The 16426-nt window shown below is 44.9% G+C and overlaps 1 protein-coding gene across 1 annotated transcript in view; it reads right to left on the bottom strand.

Annotated features, from left to right (window-relative positions):
• Positions 1–16426, bottom strand: part of scn5lab (sodium channel, voltage gated, type V-like, alpha b) — a 672977-nt gene that overhangs the window by 29974 nt on the left and 626577 nt on the right. The window contains exon 23 of the mRNA XM_059971792.1: positions 4046–4321. Coding sequence (XP_059827775.1) covers positions 4046–4321 — 276 coding nt within the window. The remainder of the gene's footprint in view (positions 1–4045; positions 4322–16426) is intronic.

The raw sequence follows: 16426 nt of genomic DNA, 5'->3' as shown, positions 1-16426 counted from the left end.
TCGGGATCAATAAAGTATGTCTGTCTGTCTTACAGACAGCAGCAGAATTGAATCCGGGTGGCTGGCGCTGTAATAGAGTTACGCTAACTGCTACACCACCACTCATTCGATCATAGAACAAAGAACAGTACAGCCCTTGAACAGGCCACTTGGCCCACAAGATTGTGCCAAACCAGTTAAAAAGCAAATCAAAAACACCCAGACGTTAATCCCTCCTGCCTACATAATGCCCATATCCCTCCATCCTCCTTACATCCATGTGTCTATCTAAACTTCTCTTAAAAGCCCCTAATGTTTTTGCCTCTACCACCATACCAGGCAGCGCCCACCACTCTCTGAGTGAAAAAACTTACCCCGCACACCCCCCTTTGAACACACTTCCACCTCACCCTCAATGCACACTCTCTGGTATTAGACATAATGTGCCGTGTCCTATGAAGTGGGCAATCACGGTCGTTCCATGACCATGATTGTTCTTGGCAACTTTTTCTACAGAAGAGGTTTGTTCACAAGGTGGGTGACCCCAGCCATTATCAATAATCTTCACAAATTGTCTTATGATCTGCAGCGGATGCTCATCCGCCCATCCATGGCTTCACGTGACCCTGATCGGGGTGAGGGGGTAAGCGTGTGCCACCCCTTGCCCAAGGGAGACCAGCAGACTAGTTGAGAGACTACTGTGTTACCGTGCTATATAAAACTTCTGCAAGGTTGCACTTTTTTAGTATTGTGTGCAGTTCTGGGAGCACCATTAGAGCAAGGATGCGTAAGCTTCAGAGAGGGTGTAGAGGAGGTTGAGTAGGATGCTGTGTGCATTAGAGAGCATGTGCTGTTAGAAGAGACTGGACAAACTTGGCATGTTTTCCCTGGAGCTGAAGGGAGGCCAGACTGAAGTTCATAAAGCTATGACAGACATGGATGAAATCCTTCTCTCAGGATAGAAATACCAGAGGGTAGACATTTAAGGTGAGGGGGGACAGGGTGAAGGAGATTTTTTTTTACATAGAGAGTGATGGGCTACAAGGAGTGGTAGGGAAGAAGATACGATAGAAGCATTTAAAAGGCTTTTAGACAGGCCCATAAATAAGCAGAGAATGGGGGGATGAGAATCGGGTACAGACAGAAGGGAATTTGTTTAATTTGCGATTATCTTCTGTACAGATACTGTGGACCGAAGGGCCTGTTCCTGTGCTGTACTGGTCCGTGTTCTGTATTCTATCTGTTCTATGTTCCATGTTTTCACCATTTCTACAGTGCTGCTGCTGGACCATACACCATAAGGCCGTAAGATATAGGAACAGAATTAGGCCATTTGGCCCATCGAGTCTGCACCACCATTCAATCACTCCCCTGCCTTCTCCCCCTAACCTTTGATGCCGCTGATACTCCAGCCGGAGGGGGGCTTCCTCTTGGGCCAAGAGGAGGCCACGCACTGACATATTGGAACGGGAATGGGAATCAGAATTAAAATGTCTGGCCACTGGGAAGCTCTGATTTTGGCGGATGGAGCGCAGGTAGTTGACGAAGCATTCCCTAATTTACGATGGGTCACAGCAGTGCAGAGGAGGCCGCATCGGGGGCACCAGACACGACAGACGACCCGGGCAGATTCACAGGTGAAGTCCTGGAAGGACTGTCTGGGGCCCTGAATGGAGGTGAGGGAGGAGGTGAATAGGCAGGTGCAGCATTTAGACTGCCTGCAGGGACAAGTGCTGGGAGGGAGATTATTGGGAGATAATCCTGTTTGCTGATTGAGAACATTTGGATCTGGGGGTGGAAGGAACATGCTCAGAGCCATTGAGAACTGTGCAGAGCATCCCAGTTACCTCTCAGGTGCATTGGGTAATTAACACAGACTCCTCTTGCTGGCATTTCTCATGTTTCACATAGCTTTCTGTAGAAATATTTGCGGAAGAAGAAACAGGTGGAGGCCAAGGTGGGGTCTCCCAAGTCCATCAGCAAACATCTTAACAAATACCATCGTCACCACCTCTAGCCCGTCCTATCCCTGAGTGCAGTGTACAGCCCAGGTGCATTATGGTCCATCATCAACCTAGTCCTCCCACTGACAGCATCCACAGGAGGCGCTACCTCAAAAAAGTGGCTTCTGTTGTCAAGGATCCCCAACATCCGGATCGTGCCCTCTTCCCATTGGTACCGTTAGACCGGAGGTAGAGAAGCCCAGTCCCAGGCAACCAAGTTTAGGGACATCTACTGTCCTGCAGCCATCAGGTTCTTGAACCAACCTGCACAGCCCTAACCTTACCTTAGCAACAGATTACCATGGAACACCTCTTTCAATACCAATGTTTCATGGCTTATTATTGTCAAATGTACCGAGATGGAGCGAAAGTTCCTCTTGTAAACCATTCATACGGATCAAACCATTACTCAGTGCATTGAGGCAGAATAAGGTCAAACAATAACAAGGGCCTGTCATGGGGTTGGACACTTGTCTGTGTGTGTGTGTGGGGGGGGGGGGGGAAGGAGGGAGGGAGGAAAGCCACATTTTTTGCTGTTGTTTTGTTGTTCGCTGTGTTCTGTGTCGTTCTGCTGAGCACTGTGGGCGTGCCATTTTGCTGCTGGAGTGTGTGGAGACACTTGCGGGCTACCCCCAGCAAATGCTTTGATAGTGGTGGCTGTTAATGTGAGTGACACATTTCACTGTACGTTTCGATGTACATGTAATAGATAAAGCTGAATCTGAATCAGTGCAGTGTTACACTGACTTGTCTCTGATTGTGATTTTGTTCCTTGTACTAGTGCTTGGTTTTGCAGTTTATCTTTTTCTCTTCCTTTATTGCCTTGTAGTATATATGCATGACTTACTGTACATTGTGTGCTGTCTGTACCTATGTGCCCATGATACCTCTGCAAGCGTTTCATTGTACTTATGCATGTGACGATAAATTTGACTTGACTTGAAACTACACATCAGTCAGTACTTTACATTGGAGATCTCAGTCAGAGGTAAGTACTTGAGTAGGAACAAGATTAGAATGTTCAATCCCTCAAACCCGACCTTGCTTTCAACGAGGTCATAGACAGTATGTAATCTAATTCTCCCATCTTTTTAATCCATAAGAAATAGGAACAGAATTAGGCCATTCTGCCCATCTTCTCCACCATCACCCTTGCTGATTTATTATTCCTCTCAATCCCATTCTCCTGCCTTCTCCCTGTAACCTTTGACTACCTTGTGAATCAAGAACCTATCAACCTTTGCTTTACCCAATGACTTGCCTCCCGCAACCACCTGTGGCAAAATTCACCACCCTCTGCCTAAAAAACTTCCTCCTCATCTCTGTTCTAAAGGGACATCTTCGTATTCTGAAGCTGCGCTCTCTGGTCCTAGACTCCCTCGCTATAGCAAACATCCTCTCCACATCCACTAGGCTCTTCAATATTTGATAGGTTTCGATGAGATTCCCCCCTCATTTCTTCTAAACTTCAATAAGCCATCAAACAAACTATGTTCCTGGGGTCATAAACAGACAGACATACATGAAACGAAGAAGAAACGTGGAACCAACCCAATCAAAGGAAAACATCAAACTCACTCCCCCCACACGCAAAAAAACCCAAATAAAAACAATCAAGCACACAGAACGTAAAACACAGAAAAGCACGTTTCTGAACTAAACTGTACTGAAATATGGCTTTTGTGTTTTATATTCTGTGTTTTCCATCATTCTTTTTGTTGTCGTTTTCGTGAATTTTTTTTTACACGTGGAAGAGGAGGGATTTGACGTTTGATGTTTTTCTTTGATCGGGTTGGTTCCATGGTTTTGTGGCTGTCTTGGGGAAGATGAATTTCAGGATCGTATACTGCCTACATACTTTAATAATAAATGTACTTTGAATGTTTAAACCAATTTAACAATTATTTATTTCATCCCCTCCCAGATTTAAATGTATCAAAGGTCCAGGACTCGGGCTGTTTTACACTACATCAGCATTTTGCACAAAGCCTTGATAATTGGGCGGGGGTGAGTTAGAAGTGGAGGGGGACATAACTTAACGCCATAAAACCGTCAGCACTTACCACCTGCAGCAAGGCGAGGTAGCCCAGGCCGACGTTGTCGAAGTTCACCTTTTCGTTATACCAGCGGACATCTGGACTGTCCAAGGCCTCGCACTCGGACTTGTTGTTGACCTTGTCGATGGGGAACACTTCTCCACTGGTGAAGTTCTTGCACTTGGCAAACTTCCCTGCAAACAAGTTCACCCCCATGATGCTGAAAATGAGCCAGAAGATGAGACAGACGAAGAAAACGTTCATGATGGATGGAATGGCGCCGATGAGTGCGTTGACCACCACCTGGATTGGATTCAATGGGGAAACGGATTAGAGACGCTCAGCTTTATGCCAGGCAAGGTGAATGCTCTGCCTGTGTTTACTCTGTACCCCGGTGTTACTTGGCGTGGACGCTTTTCTTTGCTATTCCCTCCAGAAGAGTATAGAAAGAGCAGAGAACGAGACAGCTGTTTCAAGTCAGAAGGCATGCGGATGGACTTTGTAATGAATGGGGAGTTGTTGCCCAATGAGGGACACCTGGGAGGGGTCATTTTTCCCATTCACATCTGGACCGGTGAAACCATTGCTGAATTGTTCCACACCCCCTTTCAGACCGGACAGTTGTGTTTTGGATTTTTGTCCAAGTTTAACAGCAGCAGGGATGCCTTAGTTGTTGGGGATTATAGTAGGTTCCACAGGAGGTTTCCTTGCGATCCCTCCAAGGGAGCCTGACCAGCATTTCAGACCATTGCTGGAGTGTGGGGAGCCACGACTAAAAGGCCATTGATTTGTACAGAACTTGTGCCTGTACATATTATGTGCAGCTGTCTCATCCGCCACTTTGTAGGGGTACAGTGTAATACAGGACTGGTGACTGATCGGCAGCGTCTTCCTCTGAAGAACATGCGCCATGCGGGTCAACGCACCGTGACCAAACTACACAAACACATAGGACTACATATGCCCGCTCGCGGTTTCAGAAACGTGCAGTTAGGGAGCTCCGCAGCAGACGGCATGCACATCCGGTTCTTTGTCGCATCTCCTGGATTCTCTGCTGGAGAACAGTGTCTGTATAAAGATCCAATAAACTCTTGATAAAAGTTAAAGGCAGAGTGGTCAGGCGGAAATGGATTGTGAGAGTGATCAGCGACTATTCATGCTGGCACTGGTCCTCTCCAGCATCTTGGTTACCTTGAGATGTTGGGACAACCCTATGGAAAGAAGGTTTGAAGGATATCCATGCTCCATTGTCATGAGCTGAATTTTGGAACTCCCTTGTCAATGGCACTGAGAGATACTTGTGACAGGAGCACTGCAGTGCCTCACTAAGGGACAGGGGCAGTAACACAGCAGCTTTACGGTACCAGTGACCTGGGTTCAATTCCCACCACTGCCTGTAAGGAACTTGTACTGTCGCATAACTGTTCATTTTCTGATCAGTTTTAATTCCAAGATTTCAGTTTATTTTAAAAGTACAAATAAACATAAAAATATGAAGCAAACTAAATAAATGATGCTTGGAAGGGAATTAATGCGAAGGGGTGTATAGATAAAAGAATAAAGATGGTGCTTCTGAAAAATCTGTCACCTTTGTAGATAAGGAAATTCCTTAGATAGAGATAATTAGTTAATAGGCTGTATAATTAAAACAAATCCATCACCTGGGTAATGTGCTAATACTTAGCCAATGAAAACAGAGGATGGTGATAAACCATTAGTTTAGCTGCTTTACCGCTTTTTGCCAGTGAAAAATATGCGAGTTTGTTAAAAACTGAAACTTTTATTAAAGGTATTATTTTAAAAAAAACAGTGGTTTCCAACAGTACATTTTCCCTGTGACCGTGCAGGTTTCCTCTGGGTGCTCCAGTTTCCCCCCACATTTTGAAGGCGTACAGGTTAGTAGGTTGATTGGTAGCATGGGAGTAACTGGGCTCGTTGGGCCGGCAGGGCCTGTTACCGTGCTGTATCGTTAAGTGAGTGAGTAAGGGGACAGAACTGCTGGTGGGCCATGAATCATCATGCTGCCTATATGTTCTCACTAAGACCAGCGACGTTAAAAGGCTAGTGAACCTCAGTGATGTGTCTGCCTGGGGAATGGTGACCACCAGCCCCGCCTCGCCCCCGGTCGAGAGCACTCTCACATGCCATCTGCTCCAGTAAGTACACCACCAAATGGACAGTAATAGCCAGGGTAATACTGGTCAGTGCGCACCACATTCTAATGCTAACACTGACACATGTGCGTACCGCAGACTATCGCACAGCGACCGCATGCCAGTATCTAACACCTACAGCTGTTCTGGGTTGAGACCATAATGCGAGATCTCAGTAACAGGCTGGGCGTTAACGTGCTCCATTCAGGCAGCCGTTACTGACACCAGACAGCACGGTTTTAACCAGCAGATGCCTTCTGTTACTGACTCGAGGTGCTAGTCAACTGACTCCATCTCACCGTCGTACTCAGATGCCATCTCCCATCCTACGTTGTCTATGGAGGCAGCTAGATCACAACACACACACACACAGAACTATAGAGCTATGTATTACCAGATGTGCTGATAGTCAGCTTCCGTCGATAGTGCACTGTATGTATCAATGGACTATTGAGATGCACAGATTTGTATTTCAGAGAATGATCTTAAGGCACAATGACTGTCAGGCATGATGGTGATTGTATTAAACCTGCATTTATCACAACCTATCATTTTCCTGCTGAAGGTTGAGAATCTGCAAGTTGAGGAATCAGAATTATTCCAGAAATGAAAGGGTTAACATACGAGGAGCATTTGATGGCTCAGGGCTTGTACTTACTAGAGTTCTGAAGAATGAGGAGGGATCTCATTGAAGCCTACCAAATATTGAAAGGCCTAGATTAGAGTGGACATGGAAAAGATGTTTCCTGTTGTGGGAGAGTCCAGGACCACAGGGCATAGCCTCAGAATAGAAGGACATCCATTTATAACAGAGATGAGGAGGAATTTCTTTCGCCAGAGGGTGAAACTGTGAAATTTATTGCCACAGATAGCTGTGGAGGCCAAGTCCTTGGGTATATTTAAAGGGAAGGTTGATACGTTCTTGATTAGTTAAGGTGGCAAAGGTTATGAGGAGAAGGCAAAAGAATGGGGATGAGAGGGGAAACAAATCAGCCATGATTAAATGGTGGAGCAGACTTAATGGGCTGAATGGCCTAAATCTGCTCCGAGCTCTTATGGTTGCCAAATTAGATATGTTCATAAAAGGTCAGGAAATGCAGAGATAAGGACCACGTGGTTTGGAGCAACACACAATACGCTGGAGGAACTCAGTAGGTCAGGCAGAATCTACCTGACCTGTTGAGTTCTCCAGCCCTTCTCGGGATTTCCAGCCTCTTGTGTGTCCTGGGATTAGTTTGGATTGACGCCACGATTGGTGCAGACATTGTGGGCTGAAGGGCCTCTTCCTGTGCAATGTCAAAAAAGCCTGCAGCTTTCCTGAATTCATCAGCAGTGAATGTACCATGTGATCCAGAGAGCGTTCTGACTCATCCCCATCACTCCCCAGTTGGCCTCGTCTTTTGCTGCAGAGCACTCTGGGAATGTTCCCCTGTCCATTCTCTGTTTTGCTATTAACCTCACAACCCCATGATTGCTGTCAAAAGCTCATCTCAAAACAGTTTCTTAATTTTAATTTTAATTTGCTGTGTCTTAGCATGTCTGTCATTAATTAATCCAATTGATAATACCAGTGAAAACTTCAAGGAAATTTCTACAAAACTTTAGTTTAACCTTGTGGATTAAACTGATTGGCATAATATGACCATAAACACATGTTCCATTTAGAGTGTCTCGGAAATGCAGTGAATTGCTTCCTTTTAAATTGCCTGTCCATACTTTGTGATTTCTTCTAATGTATCTTGAAATATATTAGAGTTTAAGAGTTGGGTTAGTCTCCTGTGGTTATTTGGTGATGAATGGCTGTTGGATTCAAACTGACACTGGGAACAAAATATTATTAAGGATGCCCCTTTGCAGCATGCTTTAGGATTTAATGTGCTGGGGCACCATTTAACTGGCTTTTATGGAGAGGGAAGGAAAGTCTTATTTAGTCATTTAGGCAGACAGCATGCCTGCCTTTATTAGTTGAAGTATTGAATTCAAAAATCAGGAAGTTATGTCGCATCTGGGGTTTTGCATACAATTCTGGTCTCCCCATTACTGTATAGGAAGGGTGTTGAGGCTTTGGGAACAGTGCAGAAGAGGTTTAGCAGGATGCTGCCTGGTTCAGGGGGATGTGCTGCAACGAGAGACTGGATAAACCTGCGTTATTTTCTCTGGAGAGGCTGAGGCTGAGGGGAGATCTGATGGAGGTTTATAAGATTATGAGATGCCTAGATGAAATAGACAGACAGTATCTTTTCTCTAGGGCTGAAATGTCTAATACCAGAGGGCGTGCATTTAAGATAGGGGGGTAATTTCAAAGGAGATGTGAGGGACACATTTCTACGCAGTGGTGGGTTCCTGGAATGCACTTCCTAGGGTGCTGGTAGAGGCAGAAACACTAAAGACTTTTTTGGTGTGATTAGATAGGCACACAAATACGAGGGAAATGGAGGGATATGGACATTGTGCAGGCAGAAGGGATTAGTCTAGTTGGCCATTTGATTACTCATTGAATTGGTTTCTCTGGAACACACTGCCAGGGTTGGTGGTAGAGGCCGATACAATTGGTATATTTAAGAAGCTCTTACATGGATGTAAGAAAAAATGGAGAGTTAACGGATTGTGTGGGAGGGAAGGGTTAGATTAATCTTGGAGTACCTTTATAGACGTTACTGTGCAAAAGTTTTAGCAGGGACAAGTAAAAAAATTCTGAAAAGCAAAGATACTTTCAAAACTCATGAAAAAGTTCTAAATATCAAAAAATTACTATAAAAAGCAGTAAACAGTAAAAAAAAACTAAATCAAATCAATATTTGGTGTGACCACTTAAAACTGCATCAGTTCTCTTAGGTACACTGTCGAGCAGTTTAATGAGAAAATTGACTGGTAGGTTGCTCCAAGCATGGTGGAGAACTTGCCAAAGTTCGTCTGCAGGCTTTGACTGTCTCGCTTGCTTCTCTCTCTGGGCAATTCCAGACAGCCTCGATGATATTGAGATCAAGGCTCTGTGGAGGCCATACCGTATGAAATCATATAAAAAAGTATCAGGTGCCAAAGACTTGTGCATAGTACTGCTGGTTGGTACAACATTATGGGCCAAAAGGCCCCTACTGTGTCTCACTGATTTATTTTTTTCTAAGGAAAGAAGATTTGTTTTGAAGGTTGCTTTGAAAAACAAGGCATCCTGGCCAGAGATCCCCACAGGAAGGAGGGCAGAGTATCAGGTTTACAAAGAAGGTGGCTTTACATAGGAACGGCTCCTGTGTGGGGATCCTGCTTAAATTTACATTTGTCAGGTGTCAATGAACCAGCCGCAAGCCCCATCAAGGCCAAAGGCTTCAGTGAAGCTTTGTGATTTTTATAGAATATCAATGCTGGCAACACACTGCTGGCCTCTGGAGACAGAAGCACTGAGTTAGCACTTCAGGTCGAAGACTTCTTGTCAGAACATCGTTCAAATGGAAGCGTTATCTCTGGTTTCTCTCTTCCCAGATGCTGCTTGCCCTGCTGGGTCAGAGACATCGTGCAGCAGGGGAAACAGGCCATGCTGACCGGTGGGCTCCCTTCCATATTAATCCCAGGTCCCAGCATTGGGTCTAAGGCCTTCTATATCTGCGTGTTCCAAGTGCTCACCTGAAATTCCGTCATTGACTGCTTCTCCCACTCTCTCGGGCAGTGCTTTCCTGGTATTCACCCTCTTCTGTATTGCTGATATGAGGAAAGATTCCTTCTAGCCTACTCCCACCCCAGCCTCCTCAGCTAAACGGAAAATAGACTCAGCTTCCCCGGTCTCTCCTCATAATATATCCCCCCCCCCACCCCAACCTCCTATGCTAAGTGGAAAACAGATCGAGCTTCTTCAGTCTGTCTTCCTGCGGAACTGCTCCATCCCGGGTAACGTCCTGGTCAGTCTCCTCAAAAGTCAAAGTACCTTTATTATCACAGTACATCACCTGTCACCATATGCTACCTCGAAATTCTTTTTGTTTTACAGGGATTCACAGGAAAACAGAATTTATGAAGAACTATACATAAATAAATCCTGATGAACAACCTATTTAGAAAAGAATGCGCCCTCTCCAGCACCATCACAGACTTCTTACTGATTCTGGACATTACTTCAATGCTGTCAGTGACACTAACCCCACCTTTCTCTGTGTGACAAACATCCCCTTCCATCCCTCTGACCCTAAAAACATGCCCTCCACTTATATCTATTGCTGATATGGGTAAAAAGTTCTTTACAGTCCACCCTGACGATGTGATATGCTTCTGTCATGACCCCCTTAACCTCCTCTGTTCCATGGAAAGCCTCCCCTCACACTGAAATGCCCCATCCCAGGCGATGTCCTTATGAAACTCCTTTGCATCTTCCCAGCACTATCTCATCCTTCCTCAACCAGAACTCCACGCAACACCTCAGCTCAGATCTAACCAGGGTTTTATAAAGAGAAAGCACAACTTTGTTGCTTCTGTGGTTGGTGCCCCAACTAATGAAGGACACTAATGCATCCCTCTTGCATTCCTAACACATGTTCTCAGTTCAAGGACCCCTCTATCTTTCAGTACTCCCTTGGACCTCACCATTCACAGTGCAAGCCCTAGCCTCATTCAGCATCACCGTCATTATCTGCCGTGTCATATGAATGGGCGACCGTGGTCTTTGTGACCATGATTGTCTTTGGCAAATTTTTCTACTAAAGCAGTTTGCCATTGCCTTCTTCTGGGTAGAGTCTTTACAAGACGGGTGAACCCCAGCCATTATCGATACTCTTCAGAGATTGTCGGCCTGACAATCTGGCATAACCAGGACTTCTGATCTGCACCAGCTGCTCATACGACCATCCACCACCTGCTCCCACAGCTTCATGTGACCCTGATCGGGGTCTAAGCAGGTGCTACACCTTGCCTAAGGGTGACCTGTAGGCTAGTGGAGGGATGGAGCACCTTAAACCTCCCTGGATCAAACTGCATCTGCCATTTTTTGGCCCACTTTACCACAATCCCTCCACTTTCTAAGGCTGCCTTCCTCTACTATCAGCAACTCCATCAAGCTTCATGTCACACTGACAGTGCCTCCCAATTCTAAATCTAAGTAATTCATATATCACAAATGGCAGCCAGCTCATTTGCATATTCTATAGAATATTCCCAGCAGTCTCTGTTTTTGTTCCAGATTTCCAGCATGCTTTTATCTCCAGTGGTTCAATAGCTCCCGGTTGCTGACTATGGCTGGATGATACTGACAGTGATCCAGTGGTTCCGCAGAGAATCGCTGACGATTTGCACTGTGGTCATCAGTGCCCTGTAGAGGTACACATTTGTGCAATGAGGCGTGGATGTACAGTGCATATTGAAGGTCAGATGACCTCTTCTTCTGCCTCTGGATTCATCATTGATTCAAGGTATTCTCTACCGCGCAGTCTGAGGGGAAAGGATGCACTTTGCACCTGGCCTCTCTAATATTTTGCCAGTCATCTCGAGAGCAGATCCATGCATTTCACCAGAGGCACCGACTTTCCATTAAGTTGTTAAATTTAGCTTTGCTATTTTTCATATTTGTGTAGATTTCAATTTTAACTTGTATTTCATATATTTTATGTATTTTCAATTTTACATTATATTTTGTATTATTTTTAGTTTTCAATTTTATCTTATATTTTGTATATTTTTTTAATTTACTTAGCAATAGTTTAATGAGTTTGCATCTAATTTATTTTTAATTGTAGATCTGATGACCCGAGGCATTTAGTCCAGCTGGGAGGAGAGCAAGAGATTTGGTCACCTCTTCACTCACAGGACATCCCGTAAGCCAGGAACCATCCTATGAAGCGTAGAGGTGAGGTAGCCAAATGAACCAGAACCCCCGGGCGTATAGGATGAGTATGGATCGGCATTCAGTAGTCAAGTAGACTCAAGTGGGCCAAAGAGGGCCTGTTTCCATGTGGTATGAATCTATGGCACTAAGTAAGTGTGGTCATGGGGTGGAGGGTGGGATCAAGCAGGATTAGAGTAGGCACAGCCTCGTCACTGGCATTATTAATTCGAGTTTGTGTCAGCGGCCCATTGATTGATCAGCCCCCCCTCCCAACCTGTTAGCACTGCCATCTCCAGAGAGTGGGAAAGGCTTCACTGTGGGAGCCATTCTCCCAGTCACATTTAAAACGACATTTTGTCTGCTGGAACTGAGGAGAATGTCCCATTTTGCTTTGGCTACAGATAGCATCCTGGCTATTGGAATTTGTATCTGACAAATCTCGATAGGACCAGCTGAACCTGAGCTGTATCCCTCTGCCTTTTGGTTTTCTTTACAAATCCATGCATAGCTCAATAGCATGCAGCGCCAACCATTTTACCATCACTGCCCCTGTAAGGCGGCCTTCAATGGTAAGAATGGCTTCAGTGTCACTAACAGGCTTCCAGATCTGCCACATCAAAACAGAGTTCCACAAAGCATCATAGACTCCTTCAGGCTTCATTGCCCACTCACCCACCTCCAAGGCATTACCCTTCCACCCGCTCACCCACCCTCACCACCAGTGTCAGGCGGGTTGATAACATTACTGCCGGCAGACCACTGGGCATGGCGTGGATTTGAATGATTGAATGCCACTGGTGAAGTGATTCACTTTGGAAGGTCAAACACGAAGGGAGAGCACGGGGTTAATGGCACGATTCTCAGCAGAGTGGAGGACCAGAGAGACCTTGGGTTCTGGACAGGATGCAGAGCCGGGCTGGGAAGTGGCAGATGGAGTTCAATGCAGAAACATGTGAAGTGATTCGCTTTGGAAAGTCAATCTTGAATGCAAAATGTAGGGTAAATAGTAGAACTCTGAACAGTGTAGAAAAACAGAGGGACCTCAGGGTCCTTGTCCAGAGATCCCTCAAAGTTGCTGCGCAGCTTGATAGGGTAGCTCAAGAGCTGTGGGGTAATGTTGCAGCTCCATTAAACTGGTTAGATCACACCGAGTATTCTGTTCAGTTCTGGTCGGCTCGTTACAGGAAGGATGTGGAAGCTTTGGGAGAGAGTGCAGGGGAGATTTACCAGTATGCTGGTGAATGGAGCAAAGGAGGATGAGAGGTGTACACGATGATGAGAGCTATAGATTGGGTGGATGGACAGAAACCTTTTCTCAGGATGGAAATGGATAATACAAGGGGCAAACCTTTAAGGTGTCTGGCAGAGAGTATAAGGCAGATGTCAGAGTGTTGGGTACATGGAATGACCTGGCAGGGGTAGTGGTAGATATGGATACATATAAGAGACTTCTAAATAGACACGTGGATGACAGAAAAATTCAGGGTTATGAAGGAGGGAAGGGGTAGCTGGATCTTAGAGTAGATTAAAAGATCAACAGAACATCCTGGGCTGAAGTGCCTGTAGTGTCCTATGTCCTATATGCTCAGGTCTGTGCAATCTCCAACATAAACGGTCACTTTGAAGAACATTCTGCAATTACTTGTGATCTCTGTATTTTCATTTTTCTATGAGCATGGAGTTGTCAGTTCTGGAAGTACTAGAGAGGGAATTAAGATGGGTCACCCACTTCTAATACTTTGAACCTGCCAGCTTTCCGATGGGTGTTTGTGTGGACAGGGGCACAGTTTTACCAGTGGCACGGGGGTTGGAAGTTGAGATGGTCTGCGGCGGCAGAGTACGGCAGTGAATTGTCAGCCATGGTAAACAGGCCCCACTATGACTGCTGGTTAAATGATGCTTTGCTCACTGGACCTGCCCGTGAACACAAAACGATGACTTATTATATATCCCATTTCAAGATGGCATCCAATTCCAAAGCGTGTCAATTGATTTTATTCAAATGTTAGGAAAGGAAGTAGTTAAGATTCAGATGCCAGCTGGACTCCAGAATTCCTGACTCTATCTGTAGTCAATGGGAATATAGTAAGTTGCCTTAACTACTGATCGGTAAGACTACATGCTCAATATCCTGGACTCTCCAGGCCTGACACATGCTCCAGACTACGGCTTATTGTGATGGAGAAGGGGATTCCGACAAAATGGAAGCCAACCGCAGAACCTCAATTTAACAATAGAAGGCTTTCTTTTCACCGTTCTAGAGAAAACTTAATCTGCTTTTGTGTGATACTTTAAACAAGAAAAAGAAATCAGATGCACATAGTGGCCAAAGCTTGTAATCCTGTGAAGCATTTCCCCAGATTAACTCCACAGGAATCAGTGAATTGGAAATGGAATCCGGCCCTTTTCTGCCCCCTCCACTTATATCAAATGGGACAGAAGCAGACCATTCAGCTCCACTATCCTGTACTGGTACTTTTACACTTGCGAACTTCTCTCTCTTTCAAGTTGCTTTATCTCAGCCATTCAGTATATTTTCTATCTTCTTCTCCCTCATGCGCTTGTCTAATTTTCATTTGAAAGCACCGAAGTTATATACCTCAAGCACTTACCATATGTTTTCAGAGTAAAAAGGTTCATCCTTGGTTCCTTATTGGATTTAGTAATAAGCACCTTAAATTCTTGGCCCTGAACTTTGTCTTCTTCCTGAAGATTTCTCCCTCCACTGTACAACTTCTTGAGTCTCTTCCACGTCTTCTGTCTAAGATGTTACCACAATGGTCCCAATATCTCAAATTGACCTCAACTTCAAACTTCCCTTTCACTATGTATGAGTCCTGAAAGGTCCGGATGCAGGAATATTTGTGTTTGTCCCCACTGGCATGAGAATTTTTAGAAGTGTAACTCCATAAACAAACATATTGAAATAGATACAATCTACAAACCCCCAAGAGCCAAAGAAAAGTCAATTGAACCTTTGGTCTACTGAAGGGATAGCCAATCATGACCAAGGCCAGTGAACGGAGGTCTAAGTAAACACAAATACTCTCAGTGAGAAACACCAACAACTGCACACTGGGGATGTCACCTTGACTGGTGATAAAATGTCTGCAAGCTAAATGCCAGACTTGGCTAACACCACATCAAATGCCTCAACCCGAGCTACCAATATTCACCACAATCCTAAAAGGAAAAATATGTCGCAACAAGAGGCATTTTCTCTTCTACTCTCACCCATCAGACAAAAGATAACAAAATCCGAAAGAATTTTCAAACCAGGTTCAAAGAAAGTTTCTATCCTGCTGTTATCAGACTCCGGAATGGAACTCTTGTATGATAAGGTGGATCCTCAGCTTCATAATCTACCTCATTTTGACCTTGCACCTGATTGTCTACATGCACTGCACTTTCTCTGTAACTTTATTCTGCATTCTGCTATTGTTTCACCTTGTTCTATCTCAACGTACTGTGTAATGATCTGATCTGTAGAAACAGTAGACAAGATGAGCTTTACACTGTATCTCAGTACATGTGACAATAATAAATCAATTTCAACTCCAACTCTATACCCTAACCTTCTAGATCCTGTTTACTTCTCATTCCTTGGCTTACTGACCTGCACTGTCTTCTAATATGGCTATGGCTTCATTCTTAAAACCTTGTACATCTTTTACACTCCCTGTCTTTGTGATTTCTCCAGCTCTATGTCCACCTAAGGACTCTGGTTTTCCCTGATTTTCTTTCATACACTTAAGGTGGCCTTGCCTTCAGCTTCAGGGACCCTAAGGTCTAGGATTCCTTATTTATCCTCCTCTCAGATTCAATGAGTTTTAAGATCTGCCTTAACATCTCTTTATGTCTCTCAGAGTCAAATTCTGTTTGATAATATTCCTGTAGATCACCTTGAGATGTTTCAGTACATAGGAACGGTTGGAGTGATCACTAGATAGAGATTGCAACCAGAACCTTTGGCCATTTCTCCTTCCCAGCTTTGGGTTGCACCCAGTAAATATTGCGACCAAGGCTGGGCAGTTCGTCCACACTGGGATTCCAGCCTTGGGACATTGTTTCAATCAGGACATTTCTTGGTTGGTTTGTTTCACCTGAAATATTCTGGGTCTCCCTTCTCCAATTGGGACATTTAAGGTTTACCCATCTCACTCCTGTTCTGTCTGTGCGACCTATCCATTGGTAAACCTCTAGGCTCTTTCTCTGCTTTGTCAGACCCACTGGTTCCAATATCTGTAGCTCCAAAGCCTCGCCCCTTTCAAACAATCTTCAACCAGAAGATCACCAGCCAGTCCTGATGGGCTGAGGGAGGTAATGTGCTTCAACCTGAAGGGTCCCACTGGCTGTGAAACTGAAGGCAGGAAGCCACATCAAAGCTACCAGTGATGTAGCTCAGTGGTGAGAGTTAAATCCTTTATCTGGCTGTAAGACTTGCAATGGCCG

Source organism: Hypanus sabinus, chromosome 6 (genome assembly GCF_030144855.1).
Source record: "Hypanus sabinus isolate sHypSab1 chromosome 6, sHypSab1.hap1, whole genome shotgun sequence".
Lineage (NCBI taxonomy): Eukaryota > Metazoa > Chordata > Chondrichthyes > Myliobatiformes > Dasyatidae > Hypanus > Hypanus sabinus.
The sequence above is the reverse complement of the archived record's forward strand: the minus strand, read 5'-3'. Positions and strand labels throughout refer to the sequence as shown.